This window comes from Tetrao urogallus, assembly GCF_951394365.1.
Source record: "Tetrao urogallus genome assembly, chromosome: 4".
In the NCBI taxonomy this organism is placed as follows: domain Eukaryota; kingdom Metazoa; phylum Chordata; class Aves; order Galliformes; family Phasianidae; genus Tetrao; species Tetrao urogallus.
Genome location: NC_136817.1, coordinates 25,882,876 through 25,896,316, shown reverse-complemented (window position 1 = coordinate 25,896,316; position 13,441 = coordinate 25,882,876). Strand labels below are relative to the sequence as shown.

The 13,441-nt window shown below is 44.2% G+C and overlaps 1 protein-coding gene across 1 annotated transcript; it reads right to left on the bottom strand.

The window, feature by feature from the left end:
* Positions 1–3,761: 3,761 nt before the first annotated feature.
* On the bottom strand, positions 3,762–8,574 carry LOC306946075 (estradiol 17-beta-dehydrogenase 11-like; the record flags this gene model as incomplete). The annotated part of the gene is made up of 7 exons (XM_079535005.1): positions 3,762–3,849; positions 5,027–5,143; positions 5,337–5,474; positions 6,243–6,349; positions 7,472–7,603; positions 8,174–8,281; positions 8,365–8,574. The coding sequence occupies 7 exons, from the start codon at positions 8,572–8,574 to the stop codon at positions 3,762–3,764; spliced, it is 900 nt and encodes a 299-aa protein (XP_079391131.1).
* Positions 8,575–13,441: the final 4,867 nt, after the last annotated feature.

Below are 13,441 nucleotides of genomic sequence, written 5' to 3'. Positions count from 1 at the left end.
AGAGCCCCTTCTCCACAAGAGCTCACCGATGTCTCGGTGGGTTTGTTGTTGGGACTGGGGCTCCTGGCATGGCTGTGTGAGGAGGTGAAACTGCTAAACTAGCTAATGCTAAGCAAAATACACTTGGTTGGTAGTTAAGCATACTTAACAATACTTGCTTTCACAAAACTAGTTAATGCTAAGCAAAACACAGGATCAAATGATAAGCAAAGCATCCTTTATTTACCTAAGAAGCCCAGAAAATCATTGTTGTCTAAGTAACGGCACAAAAATAGCCAGATGAGAGTAAATATGGAGTACTGCAATATCAGTATGGCAAATAACATCTACAGTGTCATGTACATGATGTGCTTTTCAGCATACCATCTCTTGCAGTGCAGGTGCTGATGATGGAAGTCTCTAGACTGCTGTACTCTGCTCCACACCAGCAGCATTTCATCGATACCATTTCATCATCATGTGGTCATTGAAAGATTATGTAAGTTCTGTCCCACTGCTTTTGACCATTGCAGTTTACCTGTGACAAGCTGTAAGCAGGCACCAGTGAGCACGAGTGCCTGGAGCTGTGTGAAAACTGCAGCTGTGGCTGTGTGTACACAGGATTTGTTGTGAGCAATGAATGTATTTCCCTGCTGCGCATCTGTTGTCTGAAGAACTATTTTGATTGTGAGCATTAAAAAACTGAGAATGCAGAGGAGAAATAGTTTGTATGAGAGCGTGTTTATTCATGGTAGCAGGACCATAGGTTGATGTAAACTTATTCCTGCTCTAAATAATGTTTTGCAGTTAGGCTGGGTTGTGTTCAGTGCCAAACTCTCATGGTACCCTAAGTAGAAAAAGCAGCAGGTCTGCTTAGAAAAGAGCAAAATGCATGGCTATGCGTGCAGATTGAAAGCATCTGCAAGATTTAATGTACCAGAAGCTTGTTTCAGAAAGGAATTTTATTGACAGTATTGCAGTCTTTGTGAATGGCCAGTGATCTTGGACATTTAAAGGTGGTGATATAACAGAAAAAATTAACTGCTGGGTTCTGGAGGTTCTGTGCATGTACAGTTCAGTTTTATGAGCCGCTGCCTGAAATTTGATACAATTGCATGCATATTGGTATTGCCAACAAGTATTAAAAGTATTGCCCCAGTCATGAGGTTGAGGCCATAGTGTATCCGGCTGCTCTAGATGAGTTACTTACATTGTCTGCAGGGAAAATGTTTGACTCTACTGGAGATGCTCAGAGCTACATAATTTCTGTTCTTAATTAGCACATCAGCAGTGAAGCCAGACCTTAATTTCACAGCTCAGCAGTGCTGGCATTCTCCTGGCACAGAGCTCAAGTCAGAGCTGTGGCTGAGGCAGGGAAGTGCCAGCTTCAGAGCTCAGAAGGAGGCAGAGCATGAGACCAGAGCCTCTCATCCAACTCACAAGTGCATTTTAAGACAGTATGTGAGACACCAGTATTCAACTGTGGGACGTTACTGGAAGTTGCTACATGAGGTTTGATGACACAAGCTTCTGTTAAGTATCTGTAAAACCAGATTTTGGAATAAGCTTGTCTCTTGTGGCCAGGAAGAGAACCGAGGAGTCTGTGTGGCCTGACAATTTGATTCTCTGTCACTGGTGTTCATGGGATGAAGGTTTAAATCCTCTCTTATGTTCCTTTACACCAAGCAGAAATGAAAACATGCAGCTTAAATAAAAGCAGGAGCAGCATAAAACTACTTATTCAAGATAGATGAAAGACAAAAAACTCCTTCTCAGATTTTGGGATCGTCTCAAGAAACGGAGAACAGATACAAAAATAATTCATGTGTATTGAGTTGGTCTCTGTTTCCATCATGACTCAAAACACACTCCTCAAATGTTTTACAGCACGGAATGTTTGGCTTTTAAATGCAATCCATTTAGAAGGCTTACATGCTAACTTTTGATTGCTTTAACTTATTTTCCGTGAGTGGAACACTGAAAACCCATTTCTCAGCCACAGGATTCATAAACTAGAATCCAATTGTCTCAGTGTAAGAAATGGTTCTTTGCCACACCTTGAATGCCCCGTTCCATGCGGGTTGTATAAGCCACAAAAGAAACTTTCCTCCCAGTTAGCCTGTCAACAGCATAAATTTAGGACCTACCTAAGAGCGGGTGGAGCCACATTAAAACTTCACCTTCTGAAGAATCCAAGTTTGCAGTATAAGTGCTCAGGACATCAATATGAATTACACTGGAAGCCACTTAGTTCTAGCTCTGCTTAACCTGGTGGGTTTTCAGGCTTCCCTCAAATGACCACTTGCCAGCCAACATGTGCCACAGTCAGGAGTTGCAGAAATAGGCAAAAAGTTGATCTGTGCTCTACAGAGGTCTTTGACTGGCATTTCATCGCATGGTACCATAGGGGAAAGAGTTCATACAGAACTTTGGAGGATTAACCTCCTGATCACTGCGGGTCTGACTAGAGCTGGCTTGAAGGCAAAACCTGGGATCATCTGGGACTGTATCTCACACACTTGCAATGTTAGGTTTTCCTCCTCCTGCACAGCATCCCTGTTCTGCTGCTCACCAGTATGTAGAAAAGCAGAGCATGAAGGGGAAGCCCAGAATCATCAGGGCTGGCAGTGCTGCAGCATCCTGTGCAGTGAATAGGATCAGCGTAATTCCTCACTTCTGTACATGCTTTTTGAAAAGATAAAAATAGGTGGAAGTGTGTGTGTTAACTGGGTGTCAGTACTGGTTTAAATTTGTACTGCAGTGATTGCATTAATTAGTTGAAATGAAAGCATAGCAAGGAGTCTCTGGCTTCCCAGTTGATGCCTTCTCATGTTCTGTACAGGCATAGGAGCTCTGGGGACTTCCATTTCAGCTCACCCTGGGCAAATGAATGAGGGGTATCTAGGCTTAGAATAGCCTTGGTTTTCCTTTTAGTAGAGGAGACTGATAATGGAGCAGATAAACAGCAATTTTTATTAGGCTGGAGTAGTTACCTTTTAGTGTAAGGACAAAAACAGAACCACACTTCCTCATTCTTATGAAAAAAAATCACGTTTTGTGGTAAGCATGAAAGAGAACAGGGCACTCAGTAATTTGTAGGAAATACTACACTTGTTTCAGAGGAAGGTGTTTGAATCTGGTTGGAGAATCATCAGCAATTTGAGAAATGACATCAGCAGAGGGCATGTATTTCTTAACACTGCAACTTAAGTGCACCTGTAGAATGTGGTTGTGACTGTAACTGCTAAGAGACACCTGGTTAGAGAACTGCTTTTATTCTGTACAAGTTGTACTGGTGGAGCTTGTGCATAATGGACAATCAACATATTTAGGTAGTGGTTGATTAAGAGGCTGTATTATTTCAGGTACTTACTACAAAAAATGCATAAAACTGTGTGCACTACAAGGCTTTTTGAACTTAAAATGATTCATTAAGGTGAAGCAGGCCACCTATAATCATTCCTCCCCACAAGATAATTTTACTCAATAGGACCAGATTAGTTTATACTCCAATTCCACTGCACTCACGTAAGCAGTTGTGCACATTCCAGAGCAGTCCTTCTGACTTCTAGAGCTGCCTCTCTGCTCTGCTCTGCTAACACACCATGTTATGCACATCTGTTCCTGCTGCAGGTGTGGGATGGACCTTAAGGTGTGATGGGAAGCGGTGGCCTGGAAGAAGTACCCATCTTAATTCTGTTCTGAATCCAAATTGCTGTGCTACACTCAGCATATGTTCTGCTTTCACTCATTTCATGGGGAAATAAGAAACAATTTCTTTTTCACTGATTGCTTCCACGCCCAACGACTGCATCAAACTTAACATCAGTCAGCTTTTTGAGATAATTCAAGGCACGTTCTGGAATCAACCTGGAAGAAAAAAAATCCATGAAATTAAACCTAGGGTAAGAATTCAGGTTTTGGAGATAGCGGCACTACAGATGGGATGGGAGCTCATCTGGGCATAGAATGCATGCTCACATCAGACAGACCAGAACTTCAATCTGAGGGGTACTTCCTAAAAACCCACTGCCTTCATAACTGTTTGTCTAGCTTGACCTCCAGTCCCTTCAGCACCTTCCTCCTTTTATGATCACTTCAAGGACAGATATCCACTGCAAAGATGTTGATTCAATTACTGCTTGCAGGTTTAATGTTGAATGTAGACAAGTACATTAAAATGAAACCGAGAACTGACTCTGCTTTCAAAACCTCATCTGGTTGATAGAGAATTTTGGGAAAGCAAAAGATTCTTTATGCTGTCATAAAAGAGTTTTGGCTGTCTCCTGGCTTTTATGGATAAGTTACTATGAAGTAATTGTTGAGATACTGTAGATGCTAACTGGAGTGGTAATGTAGTTGTTGTGATACAAATCTAGCTTTTGAATCTGAGCTGTGGAGAAAATGCAGCCCCAACAGAGCAGCTACGCTGGATGTCTAAGAAGTATGAGGGGACCAACCTCGCTTCACATGGCTGATGGAAAGCAATAGAACACTTCTCAAGCAGCATTCCCAGCAGTTGTGACATAGACCTGGTGATGCCGTGAAGAAATGAACACCAAAAAGCAGCAGATCCTTAACTGTTTTTGGAGGTTATCTGGGACTGCTGGTCCAGAGAAATTATTTTTTGCAAGCCCACGGGATATTCAATTTGTTATGGAAAAGCAATCCCTTTATCTTCTTCTGCATCCCTACCATATCCCAAATGGAGCATCTGAGTTCTTCACTCAGCACTTGTGCAAAAAAAATGGATCATAACTACCTACATGACAGCTCAACAAAACCCTCATGGTGTCTGCTGTTGTCAGTGGAAAGAAAAACAATGCACTGCAATGCTGATTTGCCCCAGCTTCTAAAATAGCACAAAATTGAATCTGATGTTACAAGTGCTTTCAAGAAATATTTAGATATTGTACTGGTTTAGTAGGAAATATTGGTGACAGGTGGATGGCTGGATGGGATGACCTTAGAGGTCTTTTCCAACTTCGGTGATTCTATGAAGTGTAATGCTTGTACGCTTGCACTTATCCCTTGTGTTGTTACATACCTTTCAAGAAGTAAAGCAAAACGTTGATTTGATGGAACAAAAACCATTTTCTGGTTGGTCACTATTCCTTCCATCAGTGCCTTCACAACTTCATCAACCTCCAAGATCTTTCCAAGCCTAAAATCAAAAGAATGCATATATGTAAGGGCAACAGTGATAAAAACATGGGCAGCAGCTGAATATGAAGTAGGATGCTTCACATGTGCATGAAGTCAGGTAAATAAAAGATAACTGCTATGTGGGGTATGTACTCAGTTTGAATAACAGGTAAAGCAGGGGCAAATATGTAATGCTGACTTCGGATCGTTACCTCACACTGGGGTTTTTGACAAATCCAGTATTTATAAAAACTGGACAGAGACACGTTGTTTTTATTCCATCCTTTCCCAGTGAAGACAGCTCGTCCGTTAGGGCTTTATGAAATCCAACTGCAGCAAACTTGCTTGAACTGGTGGAGGAAAAAAAGTACAAATCAGAAGGCATGAATGTTATTTCTGGCCTGATAGAAAGGAGCCGAGAGAACATGCAGTACTGACTAATGAAGGAAACAGTGCAATCCACTTGGGAAGGCAAGGACTAATTCTAATTTTTGCTGTCTTACAGCGTTTTCCTAAAATAGATATTGCTGCCTGGGGAAAACATTTTGGGATTTGAAGTGGAATATCTAAGTAGTCTCAGTAGTGAACTGTCAGAGGAGTGTTAGGAAATATTAATTGGCATGCGTAAGTCTGATGTTTTTATTTTTGAAAGCTGAATTCAGTAGACAGTGTAATGTCCAGCATTTCTTACTACAGGAGAAAACATGGGCTGAGTCTGTAAAGCTAAGAAGAAAAAAGATGGTAAAAGCATACAAGTATTACTTTTTCTTATGGCTACAGCCACTCACAAGAGCACTATGTTATTCTAAGAAGAAGGAAAGCAGATACCTTTTTCACCAATCAAAGTCTGGATCAGTTATCGGGAGGAAAAAAAAACAAAACAGATTCCATTAGTTTATTTGTCATTTCATTAGTCTTTCATTGAAGCATTGTTCCCGATTCAGTCAGAGCTAACGAGTAAATCAGTGGGCATTCCCACAAGCACTTATGTGCTGAGTGCTGTGGGTTTTCTTCCTCCTTTGGAAGAAGCTTACTGAGTGTACGTATTTCCTCTCCATGTTTGCTGGTGGAGAAGACAAAGATAAGAAATGAAGAGAGCTGATTTTGAAGTCACTTACCAGTAAACCACCATGAAAGGAGTTACAAATTGACCTGCTGCAGAAGCCACTGTGACAATGTGACCGTAGTTGTTGTTCATCATTGCTGGCAGAAAAGCTCTTGTTGTCTTGAAAGGGATTTAGAACAAGGACCAGAAAAAGGGTTGGGGGAGGAGGAAAATAGTAATGGCTTAAGTGTTTTTCAACACTGTTCCCAGGTATGTGCAATTAAGTGACTAATGCTTTTCCTAATGCTAGGTAGGTTCTGAGAACCATAGAAACGCCCATTCTCCCTCCAGCTGATGCACTGGAAGGACTCTTTCAGCAAAGTCAAGTATCAGCAGAAGATAATATTCATGGTACTCCTAGCCTGCTTTTCAGTTTCACTTATCAACAGCAGCACTACAGTATCTCTCCCCAGCACACACACAATTTGTTTTTCCTCCTGCAAACGGAAATTCTTTAATACTAGGAACGCTGCTGAAAGCTGTCCTATCCCCAGGATCTGATTGCCAGAGTCCCAAAGAGCCAAAACCCCAGCTCAGAGATGTCCCAGCTGCATCACCTCCACACAGGCTGCTGGTAGAGAGCTGGGAGAAGCCCTGCAGGAGATAAGGTGGCAGCACTTGCAGGCAGCAGCAGGACAGCTACAGGATGGGATTAAAGCAGTGCCAGGAGCCCAGAGCAGAGCCAGCAATGAGACAGGTACAAAATACTTCAGGACAAAGCCCTGCAGACTGGCTAATGTACTGGTGGCAGTCAGGGAGAGGCTGGGTCTGGCTGCACCACGTGGCATGGCTAAGAGCTAGCAGACAGCCCTGCTCTGCACCTAGCACTATGTACCAAAGGCTGCCTTCTCTCAGGGGCCAGATGATAAAATAACAAACCAAACCACTTTGCATTATATGAAGAGTTTTTCTACTGCTTGCAGGCTCTTGGTGCCTGGCTGAGAGTGCCCAAACAGCCTGACCCAAAGAGAGACACTAAAACACTTGTGACATAGACCAACCTACGCTGTGGGAGAGGCCATCACAGCCAACTTGTGTGGAAAGGAAAACAAGGGAGCCAGGCTAGCCCCAGATCAGCAAGAGACAATCAAGTTTCCCAACAGCCAGACTGAGTGCATGTTTGCTATACACACAAAGCAGCAAGAGAATTTGGTAATTTGCCTGTAGTTTTAAATAACTGTTGGTCTAAATACATATCCTTAATAACGCTTATGGAGGCATGAACGTGCTGGAGACCCTTACCCAGATGTGAGCAAGAATGTTGACTTCAAATGTTTTCTCAACTTGGTGGTCCTGGGTGGAGAGCAGGTCGGCAGCTGCAATCACACCAGCATTATTCACCAGGATGGAGACATCACCAATGTTCTTTTTCACCTTTTGGACCAAAACATGTGTAGGTGAACGTCACTTGTTAACACACAAAGTCCAAGGTTGTGAGTAGCAAATGATTTAATTCTTACAGTGATTTTCTTGCAGTCAGGAACATGCAGCGTCCTTGTTGCAGCCAAAACCACAACAGTCCTGAAAGCTGATTTAGATCTGATGTTCTTCCCTTTTTTATTGCCAGTTATTACAGTGTCCTACACATCACCCATGGACAAACATGCTCTACAATTACAGCTGGCACTGTGGACATACAAAATGATTTGAACCATTCCCTACAGTGCAGCCTTATACATTTTTATGTCTGTTCCACAGCAAGGCAGTAGCAGGAAGTTCGGTTGCAGGGTCTAAAGTCTGAAGCATGAGCTCAATAGGACAAAGGCTCCCAGATTAGGATGGGACAAGCTGCAGTACCTGAAGGTATGTATGTACAGCAGCAAACAGTGGTGAGATTGCAGGGACTTGCACAAACTGAGTGGGACACCTCGGGTGCTGTTTTCCAGCACTTCCCAAATCGAAGCACGTTTGGGTAAGCCCTGGCACATGCACCTGCTCCCCTACCTTCTCGGCAGCGCTGTAGATCTCCTCCCTTTTGCTGCAGTCCACCACAAAGGTGTGAACGGTGGCTCCCAGCCCTTCGCATTCTGCTGCTGTCTCCTTGAGGCCGTGCTGTGGGAAGAAGGATGCATGTATGACACGGGTGCCACGGCCTCGGAACAGCCCGTTCATCCACACCGCGGCCCTAGCCTCACCGCCTCGACGTCCCACAGCACCAGGCGGCTCTGGCGCCGGGCGAACTCGAGGGCCGTGGCCCTGCCCAGCCCGCGGGCAGCGCCCGTCACCAGCACCAGCTCCCCGCGGACGGTCTTCCTCTTGGCGGGCAGCAGCAGCTTCACCAGCGCCTCCACGTAGGCGTACAGCAGCGTGCCCAGGAACACCAGCACCTCCAGCGCGGGGTTCATCTTGCGACCGCTCCGCACGACCGCGACAAGTCAATGCACGCGACCCCGCCGGGCGACGGGGCAGTGGGAAGCAGCCAATCGGGAGCGCGCTGTGAGCGAGGGGCGGGGCCAAAGGAGGAGCGCAGCCAACGGGATGGTGGCGCCGCTGATTGGCCGGGCTCCGCCCAATGAAAGGGCGATGAGCGCTCGGAGGTGGTCACGTGTTTTGTTTAACAAACAAAACATCTTAAAATCGTAGGTAGGAGCTGGTGGTTGTTGCTGCAGGACGGGGTTGTGCGCTACGTCAGCAGTCAAAAGCATGAGATGGAGTTTTGACAGAGCCCAGAGTCTGAGGGCACAGCTGCTGCAAGTAGCGCCCTTCCTGTTTTGCGGACAGTGGGGTCACTGAAGTGACATGGGAATATTTGTTGTTAAGAAATGATGAAGAAGTTGTGATTGCTTGCTGTCTATCATTTATTCAGGCTTAGAAAGTAAGCAGACAAGGGTGGGGAGAGATATTCACTGTGACCCATGCTGGCTTCAGTCACGGAAACCTCTTTGCTGATCTGTGGTTTCAGTGTGCTGGTGACAAAAGGCATGAGGGTGCTGAAGGAAACAGAAGACGATCGGAAAGCAGCAGTATTTCATAGGCGACAGCCCTGGTTGTTCAGATAGGTATCTACAGAGTGAGAACAGAATTGCAGAGTAGAACCAATGGTATTAGTGGCTTTAGTCTATTAATTGATGCATGATGTGAAGCACATCCCCAACAGTGTCGTCAGCTTTGGAAAACAGAGCCCTGTGAGCAGGTGACCGGGCAGCTGCTGGTGGCTGAGGATAAAGCTGGCTGTCCTGTGATGAGTCAAAATAGCATTGGTTTTCATTTCACATGAGGTGCTTACGTTAACAGAGAGTGCTAAAGGTGAAAATAGAAGAGTAAGAATTCTGCAAGTACCATGCTGAACAAGGCATAAAAGCTGCACTGCTTCCAAGAGCCGTGTGTTATTTCTGGAAGGAAAAAATTCTCTAAAGACTGTTTATTGCATAATTAGAATAATGCAAGTGAGGAATAGGCAAATGTAGTGGTAGAGCTTGCTGCAGGATTGTCTTCTGCTACGAGACGGGTGGCTTACCTCAGACTCACAGCAAAACAGATGGCTAAGCATGCTTGGGGCGTTTCTGGAGGAGGCGAAGAATGGAATGCAAAGGAAAGAAAATGGTCCTTTCTTGTGGGTACTGTGAAAGGAGAGAAATTGTGCATCAGTGTTTCCCAGTTCAGTACCAACCCCTCCGGGTAAATCTGAATGTTAGAGCTGATGAGATTCAGTTACTGAGAAACAGAAGGCTTACCTGTTCTGAGCTGTCTGAACCAGAGCTTTCATTGCTGTCAAGCTGCTGCTGTAGAAAAAGTATGATTTTTTTTTTTTTCTTTTTTTTTTTTGAGCAAAGCATAATTAATTGTACTTGGGGGGGGGTTGTTAGTTGTATTATCAACAAAAATAAACAGGTACTTCATTTTTGTTTTTAAAAATGCATATATTTTTAATCAACATGTCTTGTTAGAATGCTATATCTAAGAAGGGAATTGATCTTCAGTGTCTGAAAAATTGTCGGCTTAATTCTGTGCTGTTGGAATGAGGAGTTGGTTGATGGGCTGGGTGTGAGCTTGCTATTTATTGTTTTTGCTTTCAAGTCTGAGAAGGGCTTAATCTTAACCTGGAGATCTAGATTGGGAATACCATAAATGCATTTAGCCGTGTAACAATCACTGATGTTCTTGAGGCTGTCCTGACAGATAAAAGCCATGTAATTTCCAGCTGTCAATGTTAAGATTTCCCACACTGGATGCCTGTGTATTTTTGTTCAGTACTTACTGCATTGGTGACAGCAAGGACCATGCTCAGAATGCAGGACAGCAGCAGGAACTTCATTGTGAGAGAGACTCCTATGAAGCAGACAGCAAGCAGAGTTACAGCTTTTGGCTGAAAAGGAGATGTGGAGGAGTAATAAGGCTGTCCTCTGAGAGGAGTGACAGGGAAATGGGGCAGCAGGAGCTGTGCTGTGAGTTGTGTGCACCACGTTGGGTGTCCTCGAGTGCCAGCTCTGTGTTTGAGCTGCTGATTGTGCAGCCAGGGTAAGTAAAGGGTGTTTTTTGAGTGGTCTTTGCCAGGAGCTGTTTCTTTGCAGTCTCACAGAAAGGCTGAGGAGCCTCTGGAGCTGATGGTGATCACCCCCCTCCCATATCCAGGCCCCTCCAGCAGGGTCTGCAGGAGCAGGTTTGTCCAGGACTGTGTCCAGGTGGGATCAGAGCCTCTCCTGTGGTGGAGGCTCTACAGCCGGTATGGACAACCTGCTCCAGCACCTGCCTGCAGCATAGCTCAGGTAAGAGCCAAGGATCTGTGTTACCTTTGGGCTGCATGTTGAGCGGCTGGTCGGTGGATCAGGAGGAGGCAGATGGCTCTGGCAACAGCGATGCATGGATGGCCGGCATCTATATATATATGGTTTTGGGTAGTGTGGCTTGCATCAGAAAACCACAAGATGTCATGAGTCATATCTTGTTTGGACCCGCTGATTGTTCAGTTTAATTACTTCCCACCTGGTAAAGCAGCCAAACGTTTTAGTTGACCTTTATGATTTTTATATAATCCTTGGGGGATTGGCAGGTTTGGCAATGGGAATGCGTGTTGTGTTTGTGCTGTGAAAGGAATGTCTGTTGTCTTCTTCACTATGGAAGTTCTCCTATGTAGGAAGTACTTGTGTGATAACAATGTCCAGAGTACTGAAGCTGCTAACTTAGAGGAAGGATTACAGTTTCCAAAATGGAAAAATCAGCTAATTGTGAAAACGTTTTCCAGGGTCCATGTGTATAACAACATCAGTAGAATTCACCATCAATGTGTTCATCAAGGAGAAGTCATGCCTGACAGACTTGACAAGGTCCTGCAATGAAACAGCCTGATGGATGAGCGGAGAGCAGTGGATATTGTCTTCTTTGGAATCAGTAAGGCCTTTGCCACTGTCTCCTGCAATGTCGAAAGAAATTTGACTTCTTTGAAAGAAAGTCCTCATCCTCAGTGAAAAGAACTGACAGTGACTGTAGAAAAGAAATAAAAGTGCCCCTCCAAAATGGGCAGAAGTGGGAATAACTGGAGATTAATTTGAGTAACGTGTGGAAATCCTAATCTGCCTTGGAGATGTAGTTGTTTGCCTCAGGGAACTTGGACGGTTTTAAGGAAAGTCTTCCCTGTTTGTCCTGATGAGTTCTGTTTCACTGCATCTTCTTCTGTCACTTGGCTGGAGCAGAGCCGCAGTTGGTTTTAAGCTCTGTGGAGAATAAGACAATCCCTTGTGTGCTGACCTTTCCTAAACAGGCTGATGAACTAGCTTTGATTGTTGTAAACAGGCTGAGCCATGGCTGTGGTCAGGCAGAACAAAATGCTGTCAAAACTTCTTCGTCCCTAAGAGATTTAAAGTCCCAGAGAAAGGCTCTTTATCAAATGGAATTTGCACAGAGCAAGCTAATATACACTAATCCAAACTCATGTATATGCCCTGCTGTGTGATGTTACAGAAGGTGCGGTGGGTGACATGTCAGGTTTACAGGAGGAACTGTCAGCAAAATATGTTTTGGTGGTCACCCATCCTTTTTTTATGAAAGATATTCCAGTGCTGAACTTTCTGATGGCTTTATTCATTGCCCCATGGAGAATCAGGCCGGAGTTGCACTGGGATAAGCAGCCCTTGCTCATACGAGGGCAAAGGAGCAGGAGCCAGGTGGAGTTCTGTGTTCTGAGCTACCCGAATGGCATTTCTGAATGCCATTCCTTTTGACATGGTTCAGGTGAAGGCTGTTTTCTGATCTCACTCTGTAGGAAGTGTTTGGGGTCTCCTGCTTCCAGCAGAGTACATCTGGAGTGGTTGTTTTTGGTGAAGTGCTTAGCTTGACATCAGAAAGATACTCATATGTAATGATCTCCTTTTTTAAATTGCCATGTGTTCTGCCAGTATGCATTTGTAATGTAACTGTTCTTGGATCAGCCTGTTGTATTTTGCATATCTAATTGAGTCTACATTGCCCAGTTCGTGCTTTGATTTACTTCTGTGTAATTCAGCACTCAGAACCCTAGCCAGAATAGAAATGTTAATAAGAAATTGAAGAATTTAAAAGATCACTTGAATTTCTTCCTCCAGCTCTAATGATGTAACTGCATTGTCCTATTTGAAAGGGATTACTTACTTTTCTCTTTTCATTTAGAAATTCAGATATATTCAATTGTGTTCATAATTGGATATAGAAGGATATATATATATATAGACTCTACTCTAAGAAGAGTGAAGGCTCCATTAATGTCCAGAATTGGCTTGTATAAGATCAGTTGTTAATAGAGATTTGGCTTTGGCTGCTTTGGCTGCACAGTTGCTCATCCTGTATGAGGGGCAGATGTTTGATTCCACTGGAGATGCACAGAACTACAGACTTGTTACTCTTCTCCTGGAACTTCTTTCTGTTCTTAATTAGCACATCAGCAGTGAAGCCAGACCTTAATTTCACAGCTCAGCAGTGCTGGCATTCTCCTGGCACAGAGCTCAAGTCAGAGCTGTGGCTGAGGCAGGGAAGTGCCAGCTCCAGGACTCAGGGGGAGGCAGAGCATGAGTTCAGAGCCACTCATAAGTGCTCTAAGCCAGGGAGAGACACCAGTATTCAACTGTGGGACGTTACTGGAAGTTGCTACATGAGGTTTGATGGCATAGGCTTCTGTTAAGTACTTGTAAAACCAGATTTTGGAATAAGCTTGTCTCTTGTGGCCAGGAAGAGAACTGAGAAGCATAAAAAAACATTGGTGTGCAGAACAAGGACTATCTTAGAAGCCACCCACTTCTTGGT